This window comes from Amia ocellicauda, chromosome 4 (assembly GCF_036373705.1).
Source record: "Amia ocellicauda isolate fAmiCal2 chromosome 4, fAmiCal2.hap1, whole genome shotgun sequence".
Taxonomy (NCBI): Eukaryota; Metazoa; Chordata; class Actinopteri; order Amiiformes; family Amiidae; genus Amia; species Amia ocellicauda.
Window position 1 is genome coordinate 1,700,626 of NC_089853.1, and position 23,727 is coordinate 1,724,352.

General features: G+C 36.7%; 1 protein-coding gene across 1 annotated transcript in view; it reads right to left on the minus strand.

The window, feature by feature from the left end:
- Window positions 1–23,503, minus strand: part of LOC136747544 (transcriptional enhancer factor TEF-1-like) — a 64,360-nt gene extending 40,857 nt beyond the window's left edge. Inside the window, 3 exon segments of the mRNA XM_066700429.1 lie at window positions 1,044–1,296; window positions 22,783–22,920; window positions 23,318–23,503. Coding sequence (XP_066556526.1) covers window positions 1,044–1,191 — 148 coding nt within the window. The 5' untranslated portion in view covers window positions 1,192–1,296; window positions 22,783–22,920; window positions 23,318–23,503.
- Window positions 23,504–23,727: the final 224 nt, after the last annotated feature.

A 23,727-nucleotide genomic window follows, 5' to 3' on the forward strand; every position in this document is an offset into this window, starting at 1 on the left:
GCGGTTAATGTGGACTGGGAGTCTGAATTGTTCCAGTGTTTAAAAATCCTTCGGTTCCTTCACAAAGTCCAGCAGTTCATCAAACTTTTTTTTTTTTTTCTTTTAACCCCAATTATGGAAACAGCATGTTTTCAATCATAAGACTGTTTGCATCTGATCTGAAGATCTCCAGCAAATTATGGTGCTGCATATTTAAAGCTAATCATTTAAAACTTACAAAGCAAACGTATTTATTTTACTTTAATCCTGTGCAGAGTGAGCATATTTTTTGGCAAACACAATGCACAGGGGATCTGTGGTCTGAAATCTCTTTGTACCAGCAGCTGAGAAGCTTCATTACAACTCCCTGTTTTCCAGACTTTACATTTCATTTGGCCAAAGGGGTCACATGACAGCTGCAAACTAATGCCCTGAGGGTTCTTTCTGCTTTCATTTGACACTGACAGCCTGTGAGAGACTCCAACACCACAGAAAGAAAATATTCCTTCTTTCCATTACATCACCCAGCCAGGAATGGGGGAGGGGGGCACAGCTGGTGGCAACCGCAGTACCATCTGCTCTCGACTAATAGTTCATGCTGGTTTACTTATAGACTCCTACTTCTGCAGCTCAAGACATTAATATGTGGTTGCCACTGGTGGGTAAAGACAGGACTCCTGTCTTAGTCATGAATTCTTGATTGACAATTTCAGTCTGATTACCAGTATTAACTTCCATTTTTGTTTTGTTGTTGTTGCTGCACGTTTCTATCCCTTCTCAAAACACACAAAAAAACAAAACTGACTCATATAGAGCTCTGTAATGCATAGTGCTGTGAGTCATTCATTTTATAGCCATGTCATGATCATTTATAATTAAAAAAAAATGAACAAGTAAACAAAATAGGTGGTTTGATTTAAACTTGGTCCATGAAGGGAATGGCATGCAATGCAAGGCTCCACACTGTGTACCAAAACCAAAAACAACTCCCTGGCCAGGACACTCTCAGCATTGTTCGGGATTGTCAGCCCAGCTTGGAGTAACCATAAACCTTGAGTCCTTACCGTACATTTTTCCTTCATCAGATAAGATGATTTTCCTCCTTCCACATGGAGGATAGATGGCCAGTGCTTCTTGGAAACTCTGCTCAATGTCAGGGCTCCAGACACCTTCTGCGTCGTTGTCAATAGGCTTGTCTGCCGAGTCACTCATCCTCTCGATGTCTTCGGCAGGGCTTTCGCTGCCGCTCCAGCTGCTGGGATCAATGGTGATGGCTGGCTTCTCCAAGCCTCTGCCTGGAGCCGACTACGGAGAAACCTGGACATCAAAACAAACAAACAATGGAACACTAACATCTGGTTTCAGGAATGGATTGCCATGCAAGCTGTATCACTCAATGAAAGAGAGGGAAAAACAACCTTCTGCAAGGTTTAATTAATTTTCAGATATTACATTTATAAGATGTTTTTTTCCCCCCAATTGTCAGACAGATACAGTACTGTAGATAAGGACAAGAGCAGGTCTGGAAATTACACGTTTTTTTTTTTTTTGCTTTGTAGATTGTATTTTTAAGCAGCAAGTTAATTTTATTCCAAGGTCTTCCATATTCATATCTAACTAATTATTTTGTGACCCAGTCTCATAGTAATGTTTCAATTATTCTAACCAAACACCCATTAACATACAAAAATACTTAGACATCTACAAAATGTGTATAAATTACATAAACAGACAACATAAAATGGGACATATCTGAAGTGAGTATAAATGGCAATAAATAATTAATCCAAACCAGCTGGTATGTACTACAGTAACAATACAGTATAGCAGTGAATGCCTTTATCAATATCCAATCCAAACTAGACTGTCAAGGTTGTCAGTCTCTTAAAATCTGCTTTCAATTAATATTATAAAACGGTTGTACAAAGCTTTATGGAATACAATGAAGCATGATCACAATCCAAAATATCCAATCGAAATATTTTGATTGTTTTATAGTCCAGACCAATAAGAATCTCCACATATTTGTCAAGGAAATCTGGGCCCCATGTTTTGTAAAAAGTGCCACATCATATTCTGTGTTTACATTCATGTTTATTAAAATGTCCATGACATTTATAATTTTTATGACATCTGTGTTACATTTGAGACCATGTTATGTTTAAAAATAGAGACATTGTAAGTAAGTAAAACAAACCAATAATTAAAAAAAGGAGGAAAGTAGAATATCCATTCAATAAAAACTAAGATAAAACTCACTAGCAAAACAATGTTTCTTATTACCGTAAACTCCAATTTGTTTACTTTTGAAAAAAGCAGCTTCCCAGAAAAGGCCTACATTTTTATTTTATCAACAGCCAGTGGTGCTGACCATTTAGAAACAAACTGTCAATCGCTTAGATGCATTGCAAAGTTTTAAGACCGCAAAACAATATTAGCATTGTAAAATCAATGCCCTCAAACAGGTACCTCTGGAGACACTAGCATAGTGGATGTGCTGTTTAAGATCCTATTCATACACCACAAGCTGTTGTAAAGTGGGCCTGGGAGCATATGTTTCTTCTAGAATGTCAGTTCATGAGGGGGGATGGGAGCAAGCTGTTGGAAAAAGCTCACACTGAGTGGAGGGAGCTTTTACTGAATTCCGTTTTTGTGTGCTGAATGCTGACACTGCAGATCTGGCTTGTAGACTGATGAGGGGGGAAAAAACTGAGAGAGAGAGGGAGAGAGAAGAAAAAAAAAACTTCCATTCCAACCACTAAATGGCTCAGTTCTTTTTCTTTTTTTTCCTAACTGAATAATGAACTACACAGTTAATCACTTCCAGCATGGCGACGTATATAATGTGGTTGTTTGGCTTAATTCTGTATCTTGAAGCACAATGTTTTTTCTTCAGTAACTCGAACCATTTTGGGTTGTAAAGACTTAAAATGATAAACATTTTTTTTCTTCTCTGTAGCATTTTTTAAAATGGTATCTCTTCAGATTAAGCAACTAGTTCCTAAAATGTAATTATTAGTCATTCCTTGAGGTCATTACCTTGGAAACACCTATGCTATGGCCTGCACTCGTTCCCTTGTTTTCCGAGAGCAGATGGCTCCACTGCCGAGAACAACAATGACACTCGAGAGTGTTTTGGTGAGGTTTAGCTCCACACTTCCCAACGGACCAAATAAATATCTGAAGTCCCATTTATTTCAACAGGTGGTTTCCCCGCAGATCATACCAGGAAATGGGACACTATACCGGAGGGCAGATTCTGAATTAAGAGCCGTTTTGACAGCAAAATTGTCTAAAGCAATTCAGTTTATCATTACAAATGTACTCTGAATTGGACAAAATAAACTCGCATAAAATATATGACACATACTGTATGTATTTAAAAAAAATATATGTGCAATAAATGACTATATATATATTTACAATGTAAGTGTGCAACCTCTATGCAGCAAGACATATATCAAAATCATCTTATTCTTGTATTCATTCATTCCAGGGATTATACACTACTGGTCTGAACCACTAAATTAGTTTTCTTTCCATAAAAATATTAATCTTCAGGATGTACCTTATTGACAGATCCAATAAATAAATAAAATTGTATAAACCTTTCCGGTCACAACAAAACTCGGATGCTTACATAAAATGCTAGCAAGACACGGGGCGGGGGGGGAACACAGTTTCAAAAAGTAGTTATGCCTTTTCCCCTCCCTCTTTAATTAAGTTGTGTTTTATTCAAGCAGGGGAGGATGAATAGAAAGCTCATACTTAATCTCCGAGACGCAGCGCTAATGACTCCGTCCTGTCATTACACTGACATCAAAAGACAGGTGAAAACTTCAGATCACAAGCCTCTGCTAATACAGTATTCTCACCTCTGGTACAGGCATTCCCTTAACACAGATTCAAACGAGCCCTCGACAAGATCATATATCACTTATATTGAAATATCGCATGAAAGATGACTGACAATTCCTTTTAAATCTCTTTCTCTGCGATACCGAAGAGACTCTCATTTGCACATTCAGACACATGCGATATCAGGCTTACTTGGGTGTTTTTTCACCTACATACGTTTGACTGGTCTGATCTAATTAACTTCATATTCTACAGACAAAGCATATCATACAGTTTTCTTGATTACAGGGTTGGGGCAAAAAGACAGAGGGCTAAGTTGATGGAGGCGAACTGTGTACGTGTTTTTCATGATCAGTCCTTTGCCTTATGTGTTTTGTTTTTTAAGAATAATATAAGTCACCCAGGGTTACTGGGTAAAAAGTGAAAGGAATGCAGAAGAGAGTCTTTGTTGTCTTCCTGGAATGATGAGCACAATGTGGCACAGCAACCCAGCCATGCGGTGTGCAATTTATTAACCCGTACATATGTTAAAGAACATCTGAAAAATCAATACTCAACAAACCTCTTAATCACTGTACATGGCTAAAGTCACTCTGGGGTAATTTACTCCAGAATGAATCACCTTAAATAATTGACTTCTGTCACTATTTTATATGCATCGTTCCTCGGGAGGGCAGTCCTTTAAACCCACATCAATGCTACCTTAAAGACTATTATGATGATGATTTCCTAATAAATTATTGTTGCTGCAAGAAATGAATTTCCATTAGCACATCCTGCCAGGGTATAAGGACTTTTTGCTTTGTGGTTTCAATTAACTTTAACCTTCTTTCTCTAAGCCCAGAAATCTCTCCAACATCTCTTGACACACTGAACCGTTATCCAGGCAGTAAATAGAGTTGAAATTGTTGGACTGATTGAAGCACTTAATACAGCTTTGTTGTAAAAGCGGCCCTTGTGCCTTATTGGTAATACATTCAGGAGAAAATTATATAAATGGTAAGCCTTTATTGAGAACAATGTAAATATTTTATTTAATTCCACGAGTCTCTGATGTTGAGGACAGTTACATTTGAAAAATACTAACTCTGCCTCCTTGTGATTCTATGTCCTCTTTGTGAAAGCATAACCTTTGATTTTTAAATGAAAGCAGTTCTGTTATTTAACTCAGACTGTCAGTTAACCCGAGAAGCCACCCTGAGCCCGGCTAGACTGAAAGAAGGAAAAGCTTTGCTGTTATTCAGGTGAGTAAGTCACGTTGGTTGAACTTCTTTCCATTGAATTAAGCCATTTCCAGCTCCATAACCAAAGTATGGGTCATTTTCATTTTTATGATCTATTTAACTCCAATATCTGGCACACACACCAGTCCAAATAATTGAGTACATAGCCCGTGTAGAAAGGAGAATTAACATCCACATACGTAACTAATTAACACATCATTATTAGGTTTTGGAGGTCATGGAAAAATTTGAGGGGTTGCCGCTGGTACAAACCCTCAAGAAAAAAAACATCTCCCACATAAATGAAGGAGTAATCAGAAAATACATGTTTGCACAGAAAACTTTAGTCTAATGAGTCACTGAGAGAGGCTTCTGAACAATGTCATTTCAAAGCACTGGAGGCTTGACTTCATAATCACACTATGAGGGTTAAACCAACAGATACAAAAATATTTATGAAAATATGCCAGCTTATTTTTCCATTTACATGCAAGATGATGCATTACAATCTCCTTACAATCGTTGATCAAATTTTCTTTCAGACATCGAAATCCAGCTGGGATAACAGGTACATTTGCCAGAAATACTCCCCCGATTCCAACGATTTGCGTTATAAAAAACTCTATTGGGGGCAAAAATAATTTTAATGAAAAATCACAAAGTGATCAGAGTGGTGTTAAATTGAAATGCCATTCTTATGATGAAAAGATGGCTAATTTACAGTATTATTTGGGATCTTTCAAGTACAAACACACAGTTTTGGACCCTATTTCATATATGTGGACAAACTGCAGAAGACATTGCTCAGTCAGTGCTATGCATGCTTTGATTATCCAATTGAAAATGTTGCAGTGCTTTAGCCATATCAGTAGGCTTGCTTGCATAGTTTTGGGATATCCACACAATTTATATAAAAAAAAGGCTGTGATTTCTGCAATATGGCTACAGATGAAACTGAAGAGGAGCTGTTTGTCTAAACCTCAGTGGCAGATGGAAATAAGAGATTAGTCATGCAACAATATATTGTGGCAACTGTTAGCTTACACTGTAGCCTCAAGGCGAGAATAACATTCTAAACATCATCAAAACGCAGTCTCATAGAAATGATGCTATCGCCACAGTGAGTGGCGTCCTTTACTTACGCCAACATTCAAGGATTACCTTGTACCTAAAACACAGAAACAAAAAAGGGGCCTGTTTAAGAGAATGATAAGTAGTACATGGCCATACAATCAGTGTGAAGCCACTTTTCTTATGTCATTTTGTTTTATTGGGCACTGTTTTGTGATCCCAGATCCCAGCACATGGGACCTATTCAGGAAATGGGCAGTTTTCTTTTTCAAACAAGACATGGCCTCCGTGCATGAAACACGTCCAAGCAAAGCAAGCTGCACCAAATGAGAAAATGATTCTGGTTCTATGTCTGATTTGCGAAAACATTTTAAGTGTCTACAGGGAATGAGTCACATAGTAAATACTATCTGTTTGCCAGAAACCTGCCCTTCTTCATTACAAATATGAAGATAAAAGCTCTTGCACTACATTAGCTGACATACGCCTACATGGGCTGTGCAGCTAAATTAATTGTGCCTCGGCACAAACCTATAAAGAGGTGTAGTAGGAAGTCACTCCATCTTGTTTCATTAACAAATTAAACTGTAATAGAACAAACCGTGCTCTTATGTACACAAACCTGGCAGGTTTACAGAAAATGTTTTGACACTGCTTTATAAAAGCCATCAAGTAATGTACATCCTGGCCTTGCAAGAATATTATGGGAAGTTTGCATATTTAAATCAAACAAATATACTTTTTCCACTATAACGTAAGTCAAAGCTTGACTTACTAACTTTAACTTATGCATAACTGAGCAGGGAGGTGGATAAAGGCCCCCAGAATAATTTGGTTCTTTTAATATTTAAATTATTTAATCATTTATATATATTGTTTCCTACATGTAGGAAATGAACACTATGGTAAGGTAAATTAAGTAAATAAATAACTTCTTCTAAATAATTAATATCTTCTGAATCCTAAAATTAACATTGTTTTCTATAACATTAAGAATGATTCTAAATATGTCCTACTTTATCAAAAAGATTAGACATGATCTCTAAGCAAGTCTTTATTAAGTGAACAGATTTCCTCAGATGATCAGCTCCATGTTTGTCATGCTACCCTGACTGCAATCAGAGGTAATGTCAGCCAAGATTTTCATGCCGAGATTTTCAACCAAAAAGGTATTTTAAGGCTTTTCTGACTGAAACATCACATTGCAGAAATATCAGTTGTCTTAAATCCAATCTGAATTCTAATCCCCTTATGTCAAAGTACAATTATTTATTGTAATGAAAAATAGAGATGTATGAAAACACACACAGCCATAATGTTCTCAGCTTGTCAAACTACATTTTTTGGCATCTTAAGAATGTTTGAGCTTTTGGTTTGGTTTGGATATCCTGGTTGATTCTACCTGTTGATTCTACCCTTGCAGGCATTACTTTGATTCCTTTGGTGTTTAGCTTTATAGCACGCAGATGGCAAACCATTAAACCCTCATTATCTCACAGAACTGCAAAATTCAAACTAGGATCCAGTGTCGTACCCAGGTAGAGATAGTTTAGCAGAGAGGAAACCCGCCGTACTGAAGCAGATTTCCTCTCAGCCAATTAGGAGATGATCTTGAAAGGGTGACAAATAGAAGAGCGGTGCAGGGGTGAGGTCAAAGGAGGATCGAGGTCAACTACTTATTTATCCCATTTAATAGTGGCTTCTTAATGGTATTCCATTCTTCTCTTGAAGAATGCACATAATCCCCACGGAGAACATCTTCCAAGATAAACAAGAAAAACCTGTCTTGCACTGACGTGTACAGTCCGTGTCAGCCACTGTAGGTGCGCTCCTTCGATGCACATCTCTTCTCCCCAAGTGTTTACTCAAACGCCCGAGGTCTGAGTCACCTGCCTCGGCTGCTCCACGAGCCTACCTGCTAGCCTCGGAAAATATGCGTGCTGCATCTGTGTCAATATTTGTTGTAACATGCCTCTTTCACTTCAGCTCATCGTAACAATCTATATAATTTGCATTCAATCATTGTCCTGTACCGTGACTACTTTCAGAACCCATCTTAGGCCCTTACTCAGGCAATACAGAACAGCGACTGTACAGGGATGAGTACAAAGTGTCCCATCACAGCAACGGTCCATTCTTTTAATTATTATTAATGCTAATCATACACTTGCCATTTGTATACGAATATGAGACAAAGAAACAAAACCACAACAAAAAGAAATTACACACAATATAAACGTCACAGTAGCAATAAAGGCCCCTATTCAGCTGAAACGTTTGTAAGCTTCCCCCTATATAGGCATACAGTCAATTGACATCAATTGATATTAGCTTAGCGACACCAGGAAACAATAACACACTGCATTTTTGTGGTAATACATACAAAATGTTATTTAGATTATCCCCATGTCACACTTCTGTGCTAGAATTTAACAGCTTGTTTGGCAAAAAGTCACTTCTTATAAAAGTACTCAGATAGATTATTATCTATGAAAAGGTTAATTAATTATTGTGTATTAAATCTTGAAATGCCAGAAATGTCATTAAACTGCAAAAAGGAGATTTCAAACAAACAAACAAGCAAGCAAACAAGCAAACACACCGTGATGCAAATGTTATATTCATCTTAATGCACTTTTCACTATTTAGAATAATACATGTTGAAAATGTTGAGGGGTGGGACAGCATTATCAGATTGGCTTTTATAACAGAATGAGTATATACATGTCACTATAACTAGCAGACGCAAGATAAGTTTACTGAATGGCATTTTCACAGCTTGAGCCTTGAAGCTGACAGTGTCACTACTCAAGAGAGAAACCAGCCATCACCCTCCGTAATAAACAGCTGACCCCCTAGGGTGACGGCGACAGGGCCTCGCACCTATCTCCTGAGTGGGGGTGTTGTCTAGGGGGTTCTTTAAACCTGGTGGTTACGAAGGGTTCAGCAGGGATTTCAAGAGGGATTCTTTTAAACAGTTGGGCAAAGAATAGTTTGACTAGCAGATCACATTACTGTGTCTCATTCTCAGAGAGCTGGTGAATTAAGAGAGTTTATAGTTTTCTGTAGATTGTCTTCCTTGGAGTTTAATTAAGTCTTTAGTAGTAGAACGCAGTGCCATATTTGACAAGACCCTTAATTTGATTTCAGATCATTAAAAAAAAAGGTTAAATATCAAAGGGCAATGGTTTCCAATACTTTAGAATTATGGAGGGAATAACTAACAATGAATACTGGCAATACTTCTTACTATATGCATTTTTTAAAGATTGTTAGACAATTAAATCATACGTCATTTATGTAAACTCAATCCTCAATAAAGTGACTCATACAACCTATTTATATTTGTGTTTAATTTTCATTCGGGACATTTGTATATGTATACACACAATTTTATTGAGGTGGACTATTTAATTTCAATGAAGCAAACTAGTTGAAGGTGAAAATCCAGAAAGGCAGTAAAAGAAAAACTGCCGCTCACACAACAGATCTGGGTCTTTGTGTGAGTGTGTGTGTATTTAAAATATTTACCAAACTCTAATATATTAATCTATCATCAGACAGAATTAAATTAATGATGACCTGAAAATGTTTCCTTTCATGCTTTTATTTCAAAGCCACTTTGCATCTCAATTGAATACGTTTCTATTTAGCAGACTGTGCAGCATTGGCAGTGGAGTCGACTACGCTGAGCTATGTAGGATGCGATTCTTTTCTTTACTGTAAGTGGCCTTCACTGCAGAGGGAATGATTATTGAATCAAAGTGAGGCTTATTTACTTGTTTATTCACATTATTACTTTTTATTTCTATGGGAACAAAAAAGGTGCATGGATGTCTTAATTCCATGTATTCATCATTACTGAGTTATTGCTACATTAACATTGTGGTGTTTTTTTCTCCTTTTGGAAATTAAAAACATTTATAGTCGTTTATTTTTTCTCCTACATATTGTCGTAATTATTATTATTTTTTTCAAAACTATAAAACTAAAATATGAATTCTCAATCTATACTACAAATTGTTGAAAATTATTCCATTAACCACTAGTGAAGAAGTCAATAGTAAAACAAACAAAAAAGTGTCTTATTAAATGGATAAATGCTGTGAAAAACAACTGTTTAGACAACCTGAATAAGTATAAAAATGGTGTCCTTGAAGATTCATGCATTTACACATTCACATCCCTACATTTGTCGCCATTTGTAACTGACACCACTCTCCTTACACATTGGAGGGATGTGGTCCCACATTCGTACAGCACAAACTCCTTACTTCAGTTCTGTGGATTGAGCAGCCTGTTATGGACCTAGTGATTCTACTTCTGTTTAATTAGTATTTCAACTGCAGAAGAATTGCTGAAATTTATATCGGTTACCCCTCCTGGACCAAAGTCGAGAAGAACTATGTAACCTCACCCTGTGAAAAGACGTTATGACTTACAACGCTGCTCATCAACCTTTAATAAGTATTACAAAATGTCTAAGTCACGCACCTTATTTTCCCCTAGTTAAATGGTGAACATTATTTTACCAAATATTAATTTAAACCTTGCTTTACATGTGTGACCTTCTCTACCAAAACCAAGCTCCCCTAAACCAACATCCAAGCGTAAGCTGTTCCAAATGCTGAAAACCTCTAATAGGCAGATTTAACGGAACCATGGCCAACACTTTTATCTGTATTAGTTTTCCAGATATGGGCTCAGAAAGACAGGATGTTTGCAAGAACACACTTGCCAGAATCAAAACCTTTTTGAAAAAGTCTCGAAAAAGGCCTGTTTTTCAGAAAGCAGGTCACATAGACGACTGAGATGGTCAGGAAGCAATCAACTGACTCTGACTCTGTAAAATGGTTCGATATTTGAGCTTCTACCAAAACAATTAATGGACAACTGCAGCCCTACCAGACCTGCTTCTGTAAAACTTGGCAAAACCTAGATAAAAGGTAAGAATGGTTATCGGAAATTATCCAAAATCACTTTCAGGATTGGAAAGCTACAACTTCGGCAATGTGTTCCACTGATCTGACATCATTCCAATTTGAGGCAGAACGGATGCAAACCGATTTCAGAACTCTGCCAGCCGCTGTTGGGTTCTGTAAGACATCCCTGGCTGCATTTTTTTTAATGACAAGACCACAAATGCCAACCCCTATGTGACACGTACATAAGAAGCCTAATTATAGCTGACTGTGAAAGCCAGGAATGTCACCTGTACAGCAGTTACTGCAGTCTTAACAGATAATTACATACTACTGCCCAACGCACTGAGCACCATGGAAATGTTCTTATTAACAAGATAAAGGAGAAACCAACCAACAAGTGAATATCAAGGCAGGAGTGGGCTTTAACTGTGACATCCCATTAAAAAAGCTGACACTTACCGACACATTACATAAACTGGGCTCATTTGTGCAGAGCAAGAATCCGGTCCTTAAATTAAGATAACCAATTTCACAGAGCTTGCAGGACAAGGGTAATGAAACAGCAGATGAGGAGACTAAAATGTAATTTTCTGTGTGGAGTCCTTTGTACTGTTATCTTAGAATGTGCCATAATGATTTTGTGAATGGCTTTTGTGATTTCATAATGACCCAAGTAGTTAAGGTCTGGCTGTCAAGTATAGTCTTATAATTATGCTATAATCATAAAACACAATGTACACGGTATGCTTTAAATGTGTAACATCATTTGTGGCTAATTATTTTAGTAGCGCTTAAAGTATTTCAAAGCCCACGTGGATGAAAAAAAAGTTCAATACATTTATATATACCATTTACTGCAAAAGAACATTGCTGAAATTCCATCTGCAGTTTGTCAAGCTTATTATCAAAAACAGTGGAATGTCATGTCTACTGAAACAAAGGGGTAAAATCTATAGATGTACATATACAAGGACTTTAAAAGTTGATTTTCATTGTACATGCAAAAACGTTTTAAATGGACTTTTAACGAAGGAATTATGAGCATATAATAGTTTGAATATTTAAACATAATTGTAAGAGGCAACATGAAAGCAGAAGGTCTATACAGCAACATAATAATAATAATAATAATAATAATAATAATAATAATAATAATAATAATAATGAAATCCAACAAAATATATTCTATAATAATATAATTGCTCTTATTGCAGTGTTTCCCTCGCCAGGGCTAAATCCATTATTTAATTTGAAAATTAACATTCAGTACTGAAAGGTGCTTATCTTTACTAAATAATGAATTATAATTAAGTAATGAACTTCAAAAGAAAAAAAAGATTCAAATTAGAAAGTACAGGGAAACAGAGTGTACATTACACCTAAAATATTGTTTCCAGTGTGCTAACAATTTAATGTCATTTTAATTCAATGAAATACATTGGGGATTTCTAGTGCCATGTTAATGCAAACATATTACATATAGGCCTGCTTCAATATACTACCAAATTCCCTACATTTTTCTATTAACTTTAAGGGATTGTACATTTATCTAGGCTGCCAAGAGTGGAGGTAAATAAATGAGCTTTTCTATACCAATGTCTAATTATAGTGTGCAGATCTACAGCAAAGCAAGCCTCTCTTATTGGCAATAGCAAATCATTCATTTCATGCTACTTTAAACCAGCAGGAATGGGCACAGTGAATCTGTCTAATCAGAAGAAATTCAAACCTGGCATCTTGTTTGAACACTGGAGCGATAGACTCTTTAGTGATCAATTTTCTTTCAGTTGAGAATCATATTGATTTACAAGGGGTGTCACACCGACTCCACAGCACCAGAACTTGATGGATCAGGATATAGAACCCAGTTCATAATAGAGCATTAAGATGGGGGGGATTAACCCCCTTCCCACCCCCTTAACTCTAACACTAAAATACCTCATTATGTTGCTGTTACTAGTTGTTAATCAAGTATTTCCTATTAACTACAGGAGTTTAGTAAACACAACATGGTTTGTGCTGCCTAATGCCTTCATTATTAACACATATGAAAAGTACTGAAAGTATCTGAGGTTGAAGGTCAGTAATGAGAAACAATGTCAGCTCAAGAGAATTAATAATAAAAGGAATAAAAAGAAGTAATCACAATATTCCTGGACTACAGACAAAAACATGAAATGTTAGTCACTGTTCAATTAAATGAAAACATGAAATTCAAATATGAATAACAGAATAGTTATTAAAAGTCTTAGATGAATATTCTGTGCCTTCCTACATATATACATGCATGCCGAGCGAAGGCATCCATTTTAAGGCAAGGAATAAAGTGCAGGAAATTAAAAGCTGTAAATATCTATCTGTGTATAGAGATGACCTCTCAACAGTTATGATCCGTGCGAAATGCTTGGGTTACTTATATGCTAGAGGATGTGAAAAAACAAATCCATCAATGAAGTAATAAACCTGAAGTCTGTCCAGCTCTTAACCGCCTCTATGTGGTATACAAGTTCCCGAACATCAACCACAGCAACTGTTTTTTCGACACTTATACCAACATCAGCTTCTGCCACCACAGTATAAATTATACAAGGTGAAATGTAATTTTATGGAAACTATTTTGTATGATGTCCGTCAGCTGTCATCTTGTTTACGAAGTCTTCTGACGGAGCATATTTTAATGAGGGCCATCACACTACATAACTGAAATTGAAAATTCTCAAGAACAAAAATGAAAAAACTCAACATACTGCTGTACATAACATGCATAATACTGTAGAACTGAATATGGCAATATGTGAATAAATGTGTAAAATTATTGTTTAGGAATTAGATAAGCCAATTGACAAAACAAGTCTGTTATTTATTCAAATCATATTTTGACTACCCAATTATTTGAAGTGCATAAGCATGGAAAGATTTAATTTATTATATTCCTCAAGATGAAAAAAATACTAGCATCCCAGAAAAGCTAATCCTGACACACTCCTCTTAAGACATATTTTGGTGCATTTTAAGTTTGGAGAAGGTCTGAAAATAAAGCTTAAATAAGCATCACTCTACATTTTTTAAAAGCTCCCAGTAAGTGAATAAGAGATTGCAGATTGTGTTTGTTAAACACACCGGACTACGGCTTTGGTCAGTAAAACCCGGTCTGCGGAGGAAGAGCATGAAGTGCGCAAACCAGATTTCCTCCAGGTATTGTGTTTCTAAATCCTAACAAGGCATGTCAGCCCTCATTCTTTTCATTTCAGCGTTTGAGCTGAGTCAGCCACAACAATTATCTGACATTTTCAAGGAGTTCAGGTTTCCGTCTTGATTTTCTGTCAAAATGCCATCTCTGGATATGTGGACAAGACCAAAAGTTTAGTACGTTGAAGCAAAAAAAAGAAAATGTAGAATGTTTTCAAGGCATTCAAAATACGTTAATGTACATTTCCAGCATAAGCCTGTCTTGAAATTAAAGAAATAATAAAGCTTTTCATGCTGTTACCTTCATAACAGGCCAAAAATATAAGAAAATACATTTGAATCGAAGCAGCCAACTCAATTATTCATTCATAAAAGGCTCATACTCGGCCAGTGAAGAACACAATCGGCAGTTAAAACAGGACGAGGAACCTCTACTACTGAAAACTCAAAACTGAATTTGTTTTATATTATGTTTTTTCGAGTCACATTCAAAAACACAAAGACACCATTCATGTTAACGAAGGAACACAGCTGCATTTCCAGTTAAGCAGACTGAAAAACTCCTTGTTTGATATACAGCAGTATGTTCATGGTCACTGCAATAGAGAACATTCATATAATTATTCCTAATAACCGAGATACTATTCCTGCTGCAGTTCAAATAAATCAATGCACCAATAAATATACAAATTAAAAACACCTGAAAAGGTAGGCAGTTTCTATATATTTTTCTACGATATATTCCCAGTATTTCATATGATCAACTCTGGTTCAAAGCCTGCTAATAACCAAATATTTCTTGCCCAGATTATCTTGATCTTGTTCAGTGACCTTTCTCCTGTGTTTATGAGAGCTCAAGACCTCCTTTAAGCTAATTCGATTTTCTTCTAAAGTGCAATATGTAAAGTGAAATGTATACTTGTACATAATTGGTTTAGCAAGATGGATTTTCAATTGAGGGTGCATGTAAACAGTTTATGTGGTATAATTATTTTACAATCATATGGTTTTTCGAGTTTACCAAAAACTAGAGTTACACATGCAATTGTGATGATATGCCACCGTAATTTTGGTTCTGTGCTTTTGAGCTCAGTCACTTAAAGAAGACTCGGCGTAGTTGCTGGGAACTTATTGTGCATACTAATGCACAACTTTGTGCATATTATCTCTAAGCCGACCGCTTGTAGAAAAGTCCAAAGCAGCGCCAAAAAGAAATTTACCATTACATTTGAAAAGCCTGTACCAGGTCCACCAGACATGATAACAAAGCAATATGCATTAATTTTCTTACTGTTGGAGAGAATGGGACACAGAACCAGAGAGCCAGTACAACTGACATATGAATACAGACCACAAATTATAAACAGTTTCAGTAAATTAAGTGACTGAGTGCCTTTGTTCCACAGACATACATCTTCCTATTGCTTGCAAAAAGCAGCATATACTAACCACTAATACTGCCATAGCCAGCAATGGGAAAGGAAGTTATTGAAGCCTGGATTTCCTGCTTTTGGCTGTGGCCAAGAACTCTGAGGTTTATAGTGGTTTCAGAAACTGACTCATCTAATGATTCATGGATTAGATATTGGTTTTCGTGTGTCTCGTCATGGGACTGTTGAGCCCAAACAACTGTTTGTAAAAACTCTGAAGAAAAACTAAAATCTATACACATCTATCAAGAGTGCTCCAACACCATATCATTGCTGGTCTAAAGGAAGCTCATTACAATGTGATTTGTTTCTGTATTATTAAAAAACAAAATAGATTAAGACTGACATATGGTTTATATTATAATCCCATTACTGTAAAGTGCTGAACCAGTGGTTTAGTTTACTATATGAGATTTACAGTAACAATGAACAAAAAAGCCTGTATTAAACCAAATTATTTTCTTCCTCTGAACTGATACTAACTATACTGCAGCATGTATTTTTTTTGCCATTTCTACTTATTGGTTTGGGTTTTAAACAAAATTTGGTTGTACATCCCAGCTTCTCAGACACCTATTCAAAACTTTCTTAACAATTTATTACATTCATACAAACACAGACTGCTTGCCAAACATGTACACTCTCATCTAACAGGTAAGGCTTTGTGCCGATTCAAGGTTAAATTACTATAACATATGCTGAACAATGTTCAAATCAGACATTAATCAAGATGAACACAATCAGAAATATGGTGTTTATTCAGAAATAAACAACGTAAACATTTATAAACCTCTCTCAGGAAAAATAAAATCTCTTGACCCAACCAAAAGGTGGTGACAGCCTCTCTCTATAATTTAGCGTTGCACTGTAAAAGACTCTCGGCACGGTTAACTCGCACACGTGCCTTAGTCTGCATTAGGTTTCTTTGCCATGCTTTGATTCGGCACTAAATGTTCTTTTCATGGCAAAAATAATTAATGAACTTCACCACACAGATCTTATTATTTCCTGGTCTACATTACACAGCCATACATGCACACACCTACCCAGGACTATGCACATTTATAAAAAATACAGGTTTTAAAAACATAAACTTCATGTGTGTATGGCACTCACAAAGGCAGCTGACGAGGCCAAAGTGCACTCGGTAGCTGGCAGTCATTTTATTGCTATTGTCCTAAAGCAGATTTACTTAGATGACGTCAGTGGCTTCATGCCAGTTTTTCCTTTTGGTGGCACTCACCGTTTGCCTCTTGAAGCTTTCACTAAACTGCAGTGCAGCAGACCATAATAAAAAATTCCCTTTGTGACACAGAGTTTACCTCAGGGCGTTGAGGCCTAGATAACAGAAAGGCAACCCCTCTACCCAGTTTACTACAGCTAAAAAAGAAACTGATGTTTTTGTTTTGGTGCTTAACAACAAAGCGTCCTCCACGCCTTATTACACCATAACCCATTAAGCCATTGTTGCACCAAGAATCCTTTCTGAAAAAATAAATAATTATGTATCACCTTTTGTTTTCTTTTTGCTTTGTTTTAGGTTCTTCCTTTTGAGAAACTTTGCATGTCTGATAAAGGAGTGCCTGGTGCAACTTAAATTCCCCAAAGGACACAGAACATTTCATCTATTGATGGTAGAAATTATATCAAGAAAGTTACAGACATACCTGACTGAAATCAGAGTCTGAAACTAATGAAAATACATCAATTATACAAGGGTTATTGATCTTTTAATTATTATTGTGTCATTTCATCTACCATTTATACCGTACTTACAAGAATCGGAATGAGACATGGAAATAAAGTAATTTCTCGAAGGAAAAACATATCACTAACATTAATGGACTGCATTTAAGCAAACGTTCACGTCTGTTCTTTAACTAGGTGAAAGCAAAGACATTTCAATAATTATTTTCCTATAAATCCCTTTAAACTAAATATCTGACATATGAAAGACACCAGAGAAATTACACACATAAAAACATGAAAAAAAACGTCAGGTTACAAATATGAATAAATAGTATATCATAATAATTTCACAAAGGCTGTAGCCTGTGCAGTAAGATTGCAAATAGTTATCCAAATAAACACACCACCAAACAATTTAAACCAATAATGCCGAAATACATTTCTGAAAACAGCGATAGCGTACGTTTCTTAAATTGCCACTCCATGAAAGAGATGTTAACCTCATAGTATTACACCACACGTACAAATCAGAACAAATACAGATTCACTCCAAGTGCAGTGTACATGTATAAACCTCCCATTATAAGAAACATGTAACGTGTTTAGTTTTAAAGTCAGGATCACAATAATTTTTTAATGTAACAGTATGAAAGCAAAAGAAAATGTATTAAGGAGAACCACTTCAAACAGACAGAGTTTACATCCTTTCCAAATGGAACCACAAAAAAAAGTTGCCATGGAAGAGTTAATGTTTGCTTGTGCCCACAAAATGGAAATTCAAGTGCATGAAGATCAATTTTTTTGGCTGCTCTGTAGCTCATATTTGATTTGGCATATGGAGGTGGAAGTCCTTGTATCATTTATATTGCTAGAATGTCATTTAGGCTCCATTACTAAAGGATATGCTTCTATTAAAAAAAAAAAAACACTAAAGAAATGTGCACGCTGTACATATGTGTTCTGTTGTATGAAGGCTTACGATGTGATTAAGAACTCTAATGTAGTTTAAAGAAATAAATGAACATGATTCTGGTAACTTCCATTTGTGTACACAAAACCGAAATCTAAATATTAGTTCTGTGATTATTATCAAACCAAGCCCCCAACTCTCAGAGTTGCTTCACAATTTGCTTTAGATTTTAACAACCTTAGAAAGACTGAGATCCCACCAGCATTACAATGTCTACCATTTTATGCAAAATAAAAAACTAAAATAACCAGAGATTCCTGTGTAGGATAAAAAAGGGCTTTATCTTCAACAGAAAACAAGCTAAAACAGTTGGTGACTCAAATATGAAGCATATTAAAATGCTATTGATAAGCTAAATTAACAGATAGCTTATCTGAAGCATACACTAGCCATATGGTGCCACGACCACTACCGCCTGTTGCTGGCATAACAATAGGCTGCTCCAGACAGACACTGGAAGGCCCTGTTTGACAAATGGTCGTTAGCATGAATGTTCAGGGCAGGGAGAGCGAGGGTAAACGTGCCTATTTGCATTTTTCTTTTTTTTTTTTTTTTTTTTTACAGGTGCATAAAAGGCTAAACCAGATGTCAACTTCAGAATTGGGCTGTTTGGCTTCTGTGATTGTACGGCATCACACATACTGCTACAACTATGGCAAAAAAAAACAATTTGCCTTTTTTTTGTCCCTCCCCCACGCCCCACAACCCCCTGCCCCCTCCCCCAAGTAGCAACCCATTCAACAGTGCCTCCTATAAAAACACCTGGTTTCTTTGTGCCTCATCACTAAAGTAATGCATCCTAGCATTTGTTGGTGACACTCAAAACTCAAAGATAAATATAGACACTTATGCATAGTATAGTTTTTCCCAAGATCTTTCCATCACAATATTTTCTTGGTTTCAAAGTCATCAGCACTATAAGTGAACGCATCATGTTTAAAAGTAAAGTTTGCAACCAGGATTATGGAACAGTAAGAAAAAATATATAAAATGAGTTTCGGAGTTAAAACTAATTTATCGAAGTGACAGAGGTTCAAAACAATGTGTTTTTTTTTTAAATACCCAGATGTAAACAACACATTTCTACGGACGTATGGAACTTTTTATACATGAATGTTGCCGGTAGAAACCAATCAGATAAAAAGGCCATACAGATATAACAGACCTTTTTTTAAGATCAATGAACATTGTGACCATAAATTATATAATATATTTACCATTTAATGTTTATTCTAAATTAAATTCAGGTTAATAGAAAATGAATGCAAGATCTATTATGTTTCTTGCTGTTCAGAGAATAATACAAAATACAATGAAATCATTCCATAATAAATGCAGCTCCTATTAGTTTTCTCAGTCGCTTTCTCAATTGGAGGTCGCAGTGACCCTATTGCAGAATTTAATATCCATGGCACAAACCTGCATTAGTCTCCACATTGAAAACCTCAGTAGCCCCTATAACCCTGACACAAATATCTTCCCCAGTGGAATGGGGATTTTCTTACACTAGTCCTCAGGGACTGAAAAGGACCCCCCCCCTTTACTTTCATAAACTGTTATGGTTAACACTGCAAACCAACAAAAACCTAAGCATTTCCTATAAAATGCAAAGTCTAATGACCCCTTAGACATTGTTGTTTTACTCTGTGAAGTCCAAGATAAAAATCAAATTGTATTTTTGCATGTCAAAGATTTTACTTGAACGCTTTCCAAATTCAAAAGCTGCAGTGAATTATTTTAATTAAAACCCGTGCACATAAAAATATATCTGTTCTAGCATTAAGATAACAAACATTGCCAAAAATTATAAACTCAATATGTTCTCACATAATTAACATTTCCCACTATTAGCTTACAAAACCTACAAAAAGAAGAGTATATAACCCAGGTTTTTTTAAATGGGTTTCCTTTGGCATTTCTGGTTCACAACAAAGAACTGTCAATTTTATGTCTATTTTATTTTTGTTTGTTTTTTTAATAGTTATTTAAACACTGCTGGAGGGGTGTTTTAACTTTTTCATCCTCAGATGAGTGTATATCTACAGCAGACACTCATAGCAACACACAACATATCTGACAAAACACATCCATTTTCTTTAATATAAGAGTCTGCATTTTTATAAACTTCAGATATTTAGACTCTTCTATTTCTCCACTACGGTGAATCAATATCTTCAAATAAAATCATAAAATCATCCAATGATCTACAAAGATTATATAAACATACAAACAAAAGCAGACAATTAAATTACAGCAATACATTACATTAAAAAAACAGTGCAAAAAAACTAAAACATCCAGAAACACTAAGATTTAGATTTTTGAATTCTAGTGTGAAAAGATGTAAACTCCACACATATTGAATCAATACATTTAAACAGAAATCAATAACAAAACATCTATATAGATTTTGTTTAAGATTACTGCGGATTCTCCAAGGGCAATAATATAGTAACTTAGTTTTGTTTTATTCTATTCTAAGATTCTCTTTATTTTATTTATTTGTGGCTTTTAATAATATACACCCTATCATATGCATATAAAATGGGATAGCCAGACTCTTGGGCCTGTAGGAGACAATGCTCTATTCTTCCACTTCTAAATGTGATGCAGGCTGGTGTCCAACAGGTCCAGCAGTTGCATAAGCTGAAACAAAGCAACTATTGCTATCCATGGTATTTTTTCTCAGCAAACAGATTTACTTCTCACCATCGTGTCATGTCAAGGGTTAAGTCTGTTAGAAGTCAATCTGTTTACTGTAGTAAATGATAATGGCCCAGTTAGAGACATCAACAAACAACACATTGTATCTAGTCTGTCGTTTTATTGAAAAGAGCTACAGTGAAATATAAGACAATAATTAACTGCAAGAAATAAGGTCTTTTCCCAAATCACACAATAGTGCAAGTTGTTCCCCCCCCCCAAAATTATTCTACTCCTATACTGTGAAAGGACAAGACTACTGGACTCTAGTATCATATTATCATATTAGTAGTGAGATCAAGTGGGATTTTCTGTACATATGATGATTTTTGTTGGTGTAGTGTTGTACACAGCAACTCACTGCGGATTGGTTTGAACTGATGTGCATTAACAGGTGGTATCTGGAAGACTAGGCCATATCCTCGCTACACACAAGTAAACTGTATAAAATGAAGTCTGCTCGGTGTAGAGGAAATCCCAGAACAAATCTCAGCCGCTGTGTTTAGTGTAGCTCGACCCTGGTACCGTTTTACATGCGTGTGAAGTGGCTACATAGCAGACATATTTTCTGCTGTTCATATTTTTAAAGCACTTCTTCGTGGCTTTGAAATACTTACATGTTATACTGTTTTCAAACAAAGACGAGTAATAAACTAGAAATGCCCATTTTCATAGTTGTGTTTTTTATTTAAAACAAACCAACAACAAAAAGACGTTGTTACTGTCGGTTTTATTAAACTATTCAGTGCCTTGATGTGCAATGATGAATCCTAAAAGATACTGGACATACTGTATTCACCCGAAAAGAAGAGGAAAAAGGCCAGGCCGCCGTCCGTCCGTCTGTCTATTTTGCAATAACGCGTTTAGAAATCAAATAAATATTTCAAGAAGCACAAACTACAACCACATGGCAGACTAAGCCAAGTACTCCGCATTTAGTTATTTTGGAACAGGATAAGGCCTCGATTACAAAATATAAAACCTGATCCTTCACTTTCAAATAAATACAGGGCTTGGAAGCGAAAAAATGAAGGTAAAAAAACGGAAAAGTCGATCAGAATAATGCCGGTGATTTTCTGTTTGTTCTTCAAGCCTAAACTGTAAATGACAAAGGGCGAGGACTTTCTGTGCATTTCTCCACACATTAAAGTTTCCCAAAATAAATACACACATTCATCACTTCAAAAAGAAGGAAAAACTAACAAACTCTGCAAACTTTCTGTCTTTATGGCTCTCGATGCGTTTTAATTATTGACAGAGTCACAGAAGGGACTTTTGTTAAAGAGCTCCCAGCAGCCGTTGTGCCCAATAAATGATTTACAAAAGCCTCCCTCCAAAAATGGACTTTCTCCTGCTCCCGTCAACACAACCTCGCTTTTGTCTTCGTGTGGACACGAGGTTTCCCTAACTGTGTTTACGGTTACAATCTGTATTGCTGACGAGCTGTTATTTTATTCATTATTCATAATAATAACAGCAACACGAGTAGTCTGCTATATGGCACCAAAGATCGCCAAATATGGTTTAATTATTTCATTCTGAAATGATATTAAAGCACACTACACAAATCTCGTTTTATTCCAACCAAAGATTATCATCTCAAAAAGCCTTTTCCACATCGGGCAACAAGTAGGCTTTCGCCTGAACAGTAAGTTTGATCGAATTCAGCACGAATGTTAATGGAATGCAAAGAATTTAATAAGAGTATCGTGGGAAAATGTAACAAGAAATAAATGGATACTTACGGTGCAGAAAAGAAACAATAAAGCAGGAAAACGCGGCTTATCCTGGAGGTGCAACAAGTCTCCCTTTGGACACAGTGTTTTCTGCCGAGTTCAGAAAATGTTTCCACTTCGATCTGCAAACTCCCAGCAGAAGCGACTCTGAGAACAAAACATGGACAATGTGATCCTTCATCCTGCTCAAATCGCCCATTCCTGCCCAAACCCGGGTCTCACTGCTCGGACCCGCGGCCAGGGGCTCTGCGCGAGAGAGCAGGCGACGCAGCTCCGCAAAAAATGTGAAAAATGTCAAAGATTTTGTGTGCGATGTCAGACTACAACAACACACAGGGAGTCGGTGGCCAAAGTGAAAGCACCCTGCCTCGCCAGAGACACCGTGCAAAGCCCTGGCCACCAACCCCCTCTCGGTCACACGGACAGCCACTGCTTTTCAGAGTGCATTTCTAGTGTTCAATCAAATGCATTCATCCAAATAGCCAACTTTATTCCCCAAGTGCCCAGCTGCAACCATTTTGCATACCATGAAATGCAAACTTACCTCAACCACCCCTCTCTGCTATTGTGATTAGTTTTTTAATTTGAATGGTTTGGTTCCTTTGTGTGTGCTGGTTGTAGTTTTTGTTTTAAGTGTGTTTAAAGTTATTCTGGTGGTGTGGGCCAGCGGGGCTGTGTACGTGAACCGCCAGCGCAGCGCCAGGGATGTGAAGAATGCGCGGAATGAGAGCAGGAATGAAATGAACGCCAGGACCGAGCGGCGAGCGGGGGCGGAGCGAGGTGACGTCACCCCAAACCCGCACCAGCCCGGGTGGGCGGGCCCAGGGCCGCGGGTGACGTCACGGGAGACGCCACTCTGCTTTCAAAACTCGGCCCGAAAAAAGAAGGCGGGAACTTTCAGCTGCACGTCAGCAGTGCGACCCCCGTCAGCGGAGACATGGGGTGCTGGCTCAT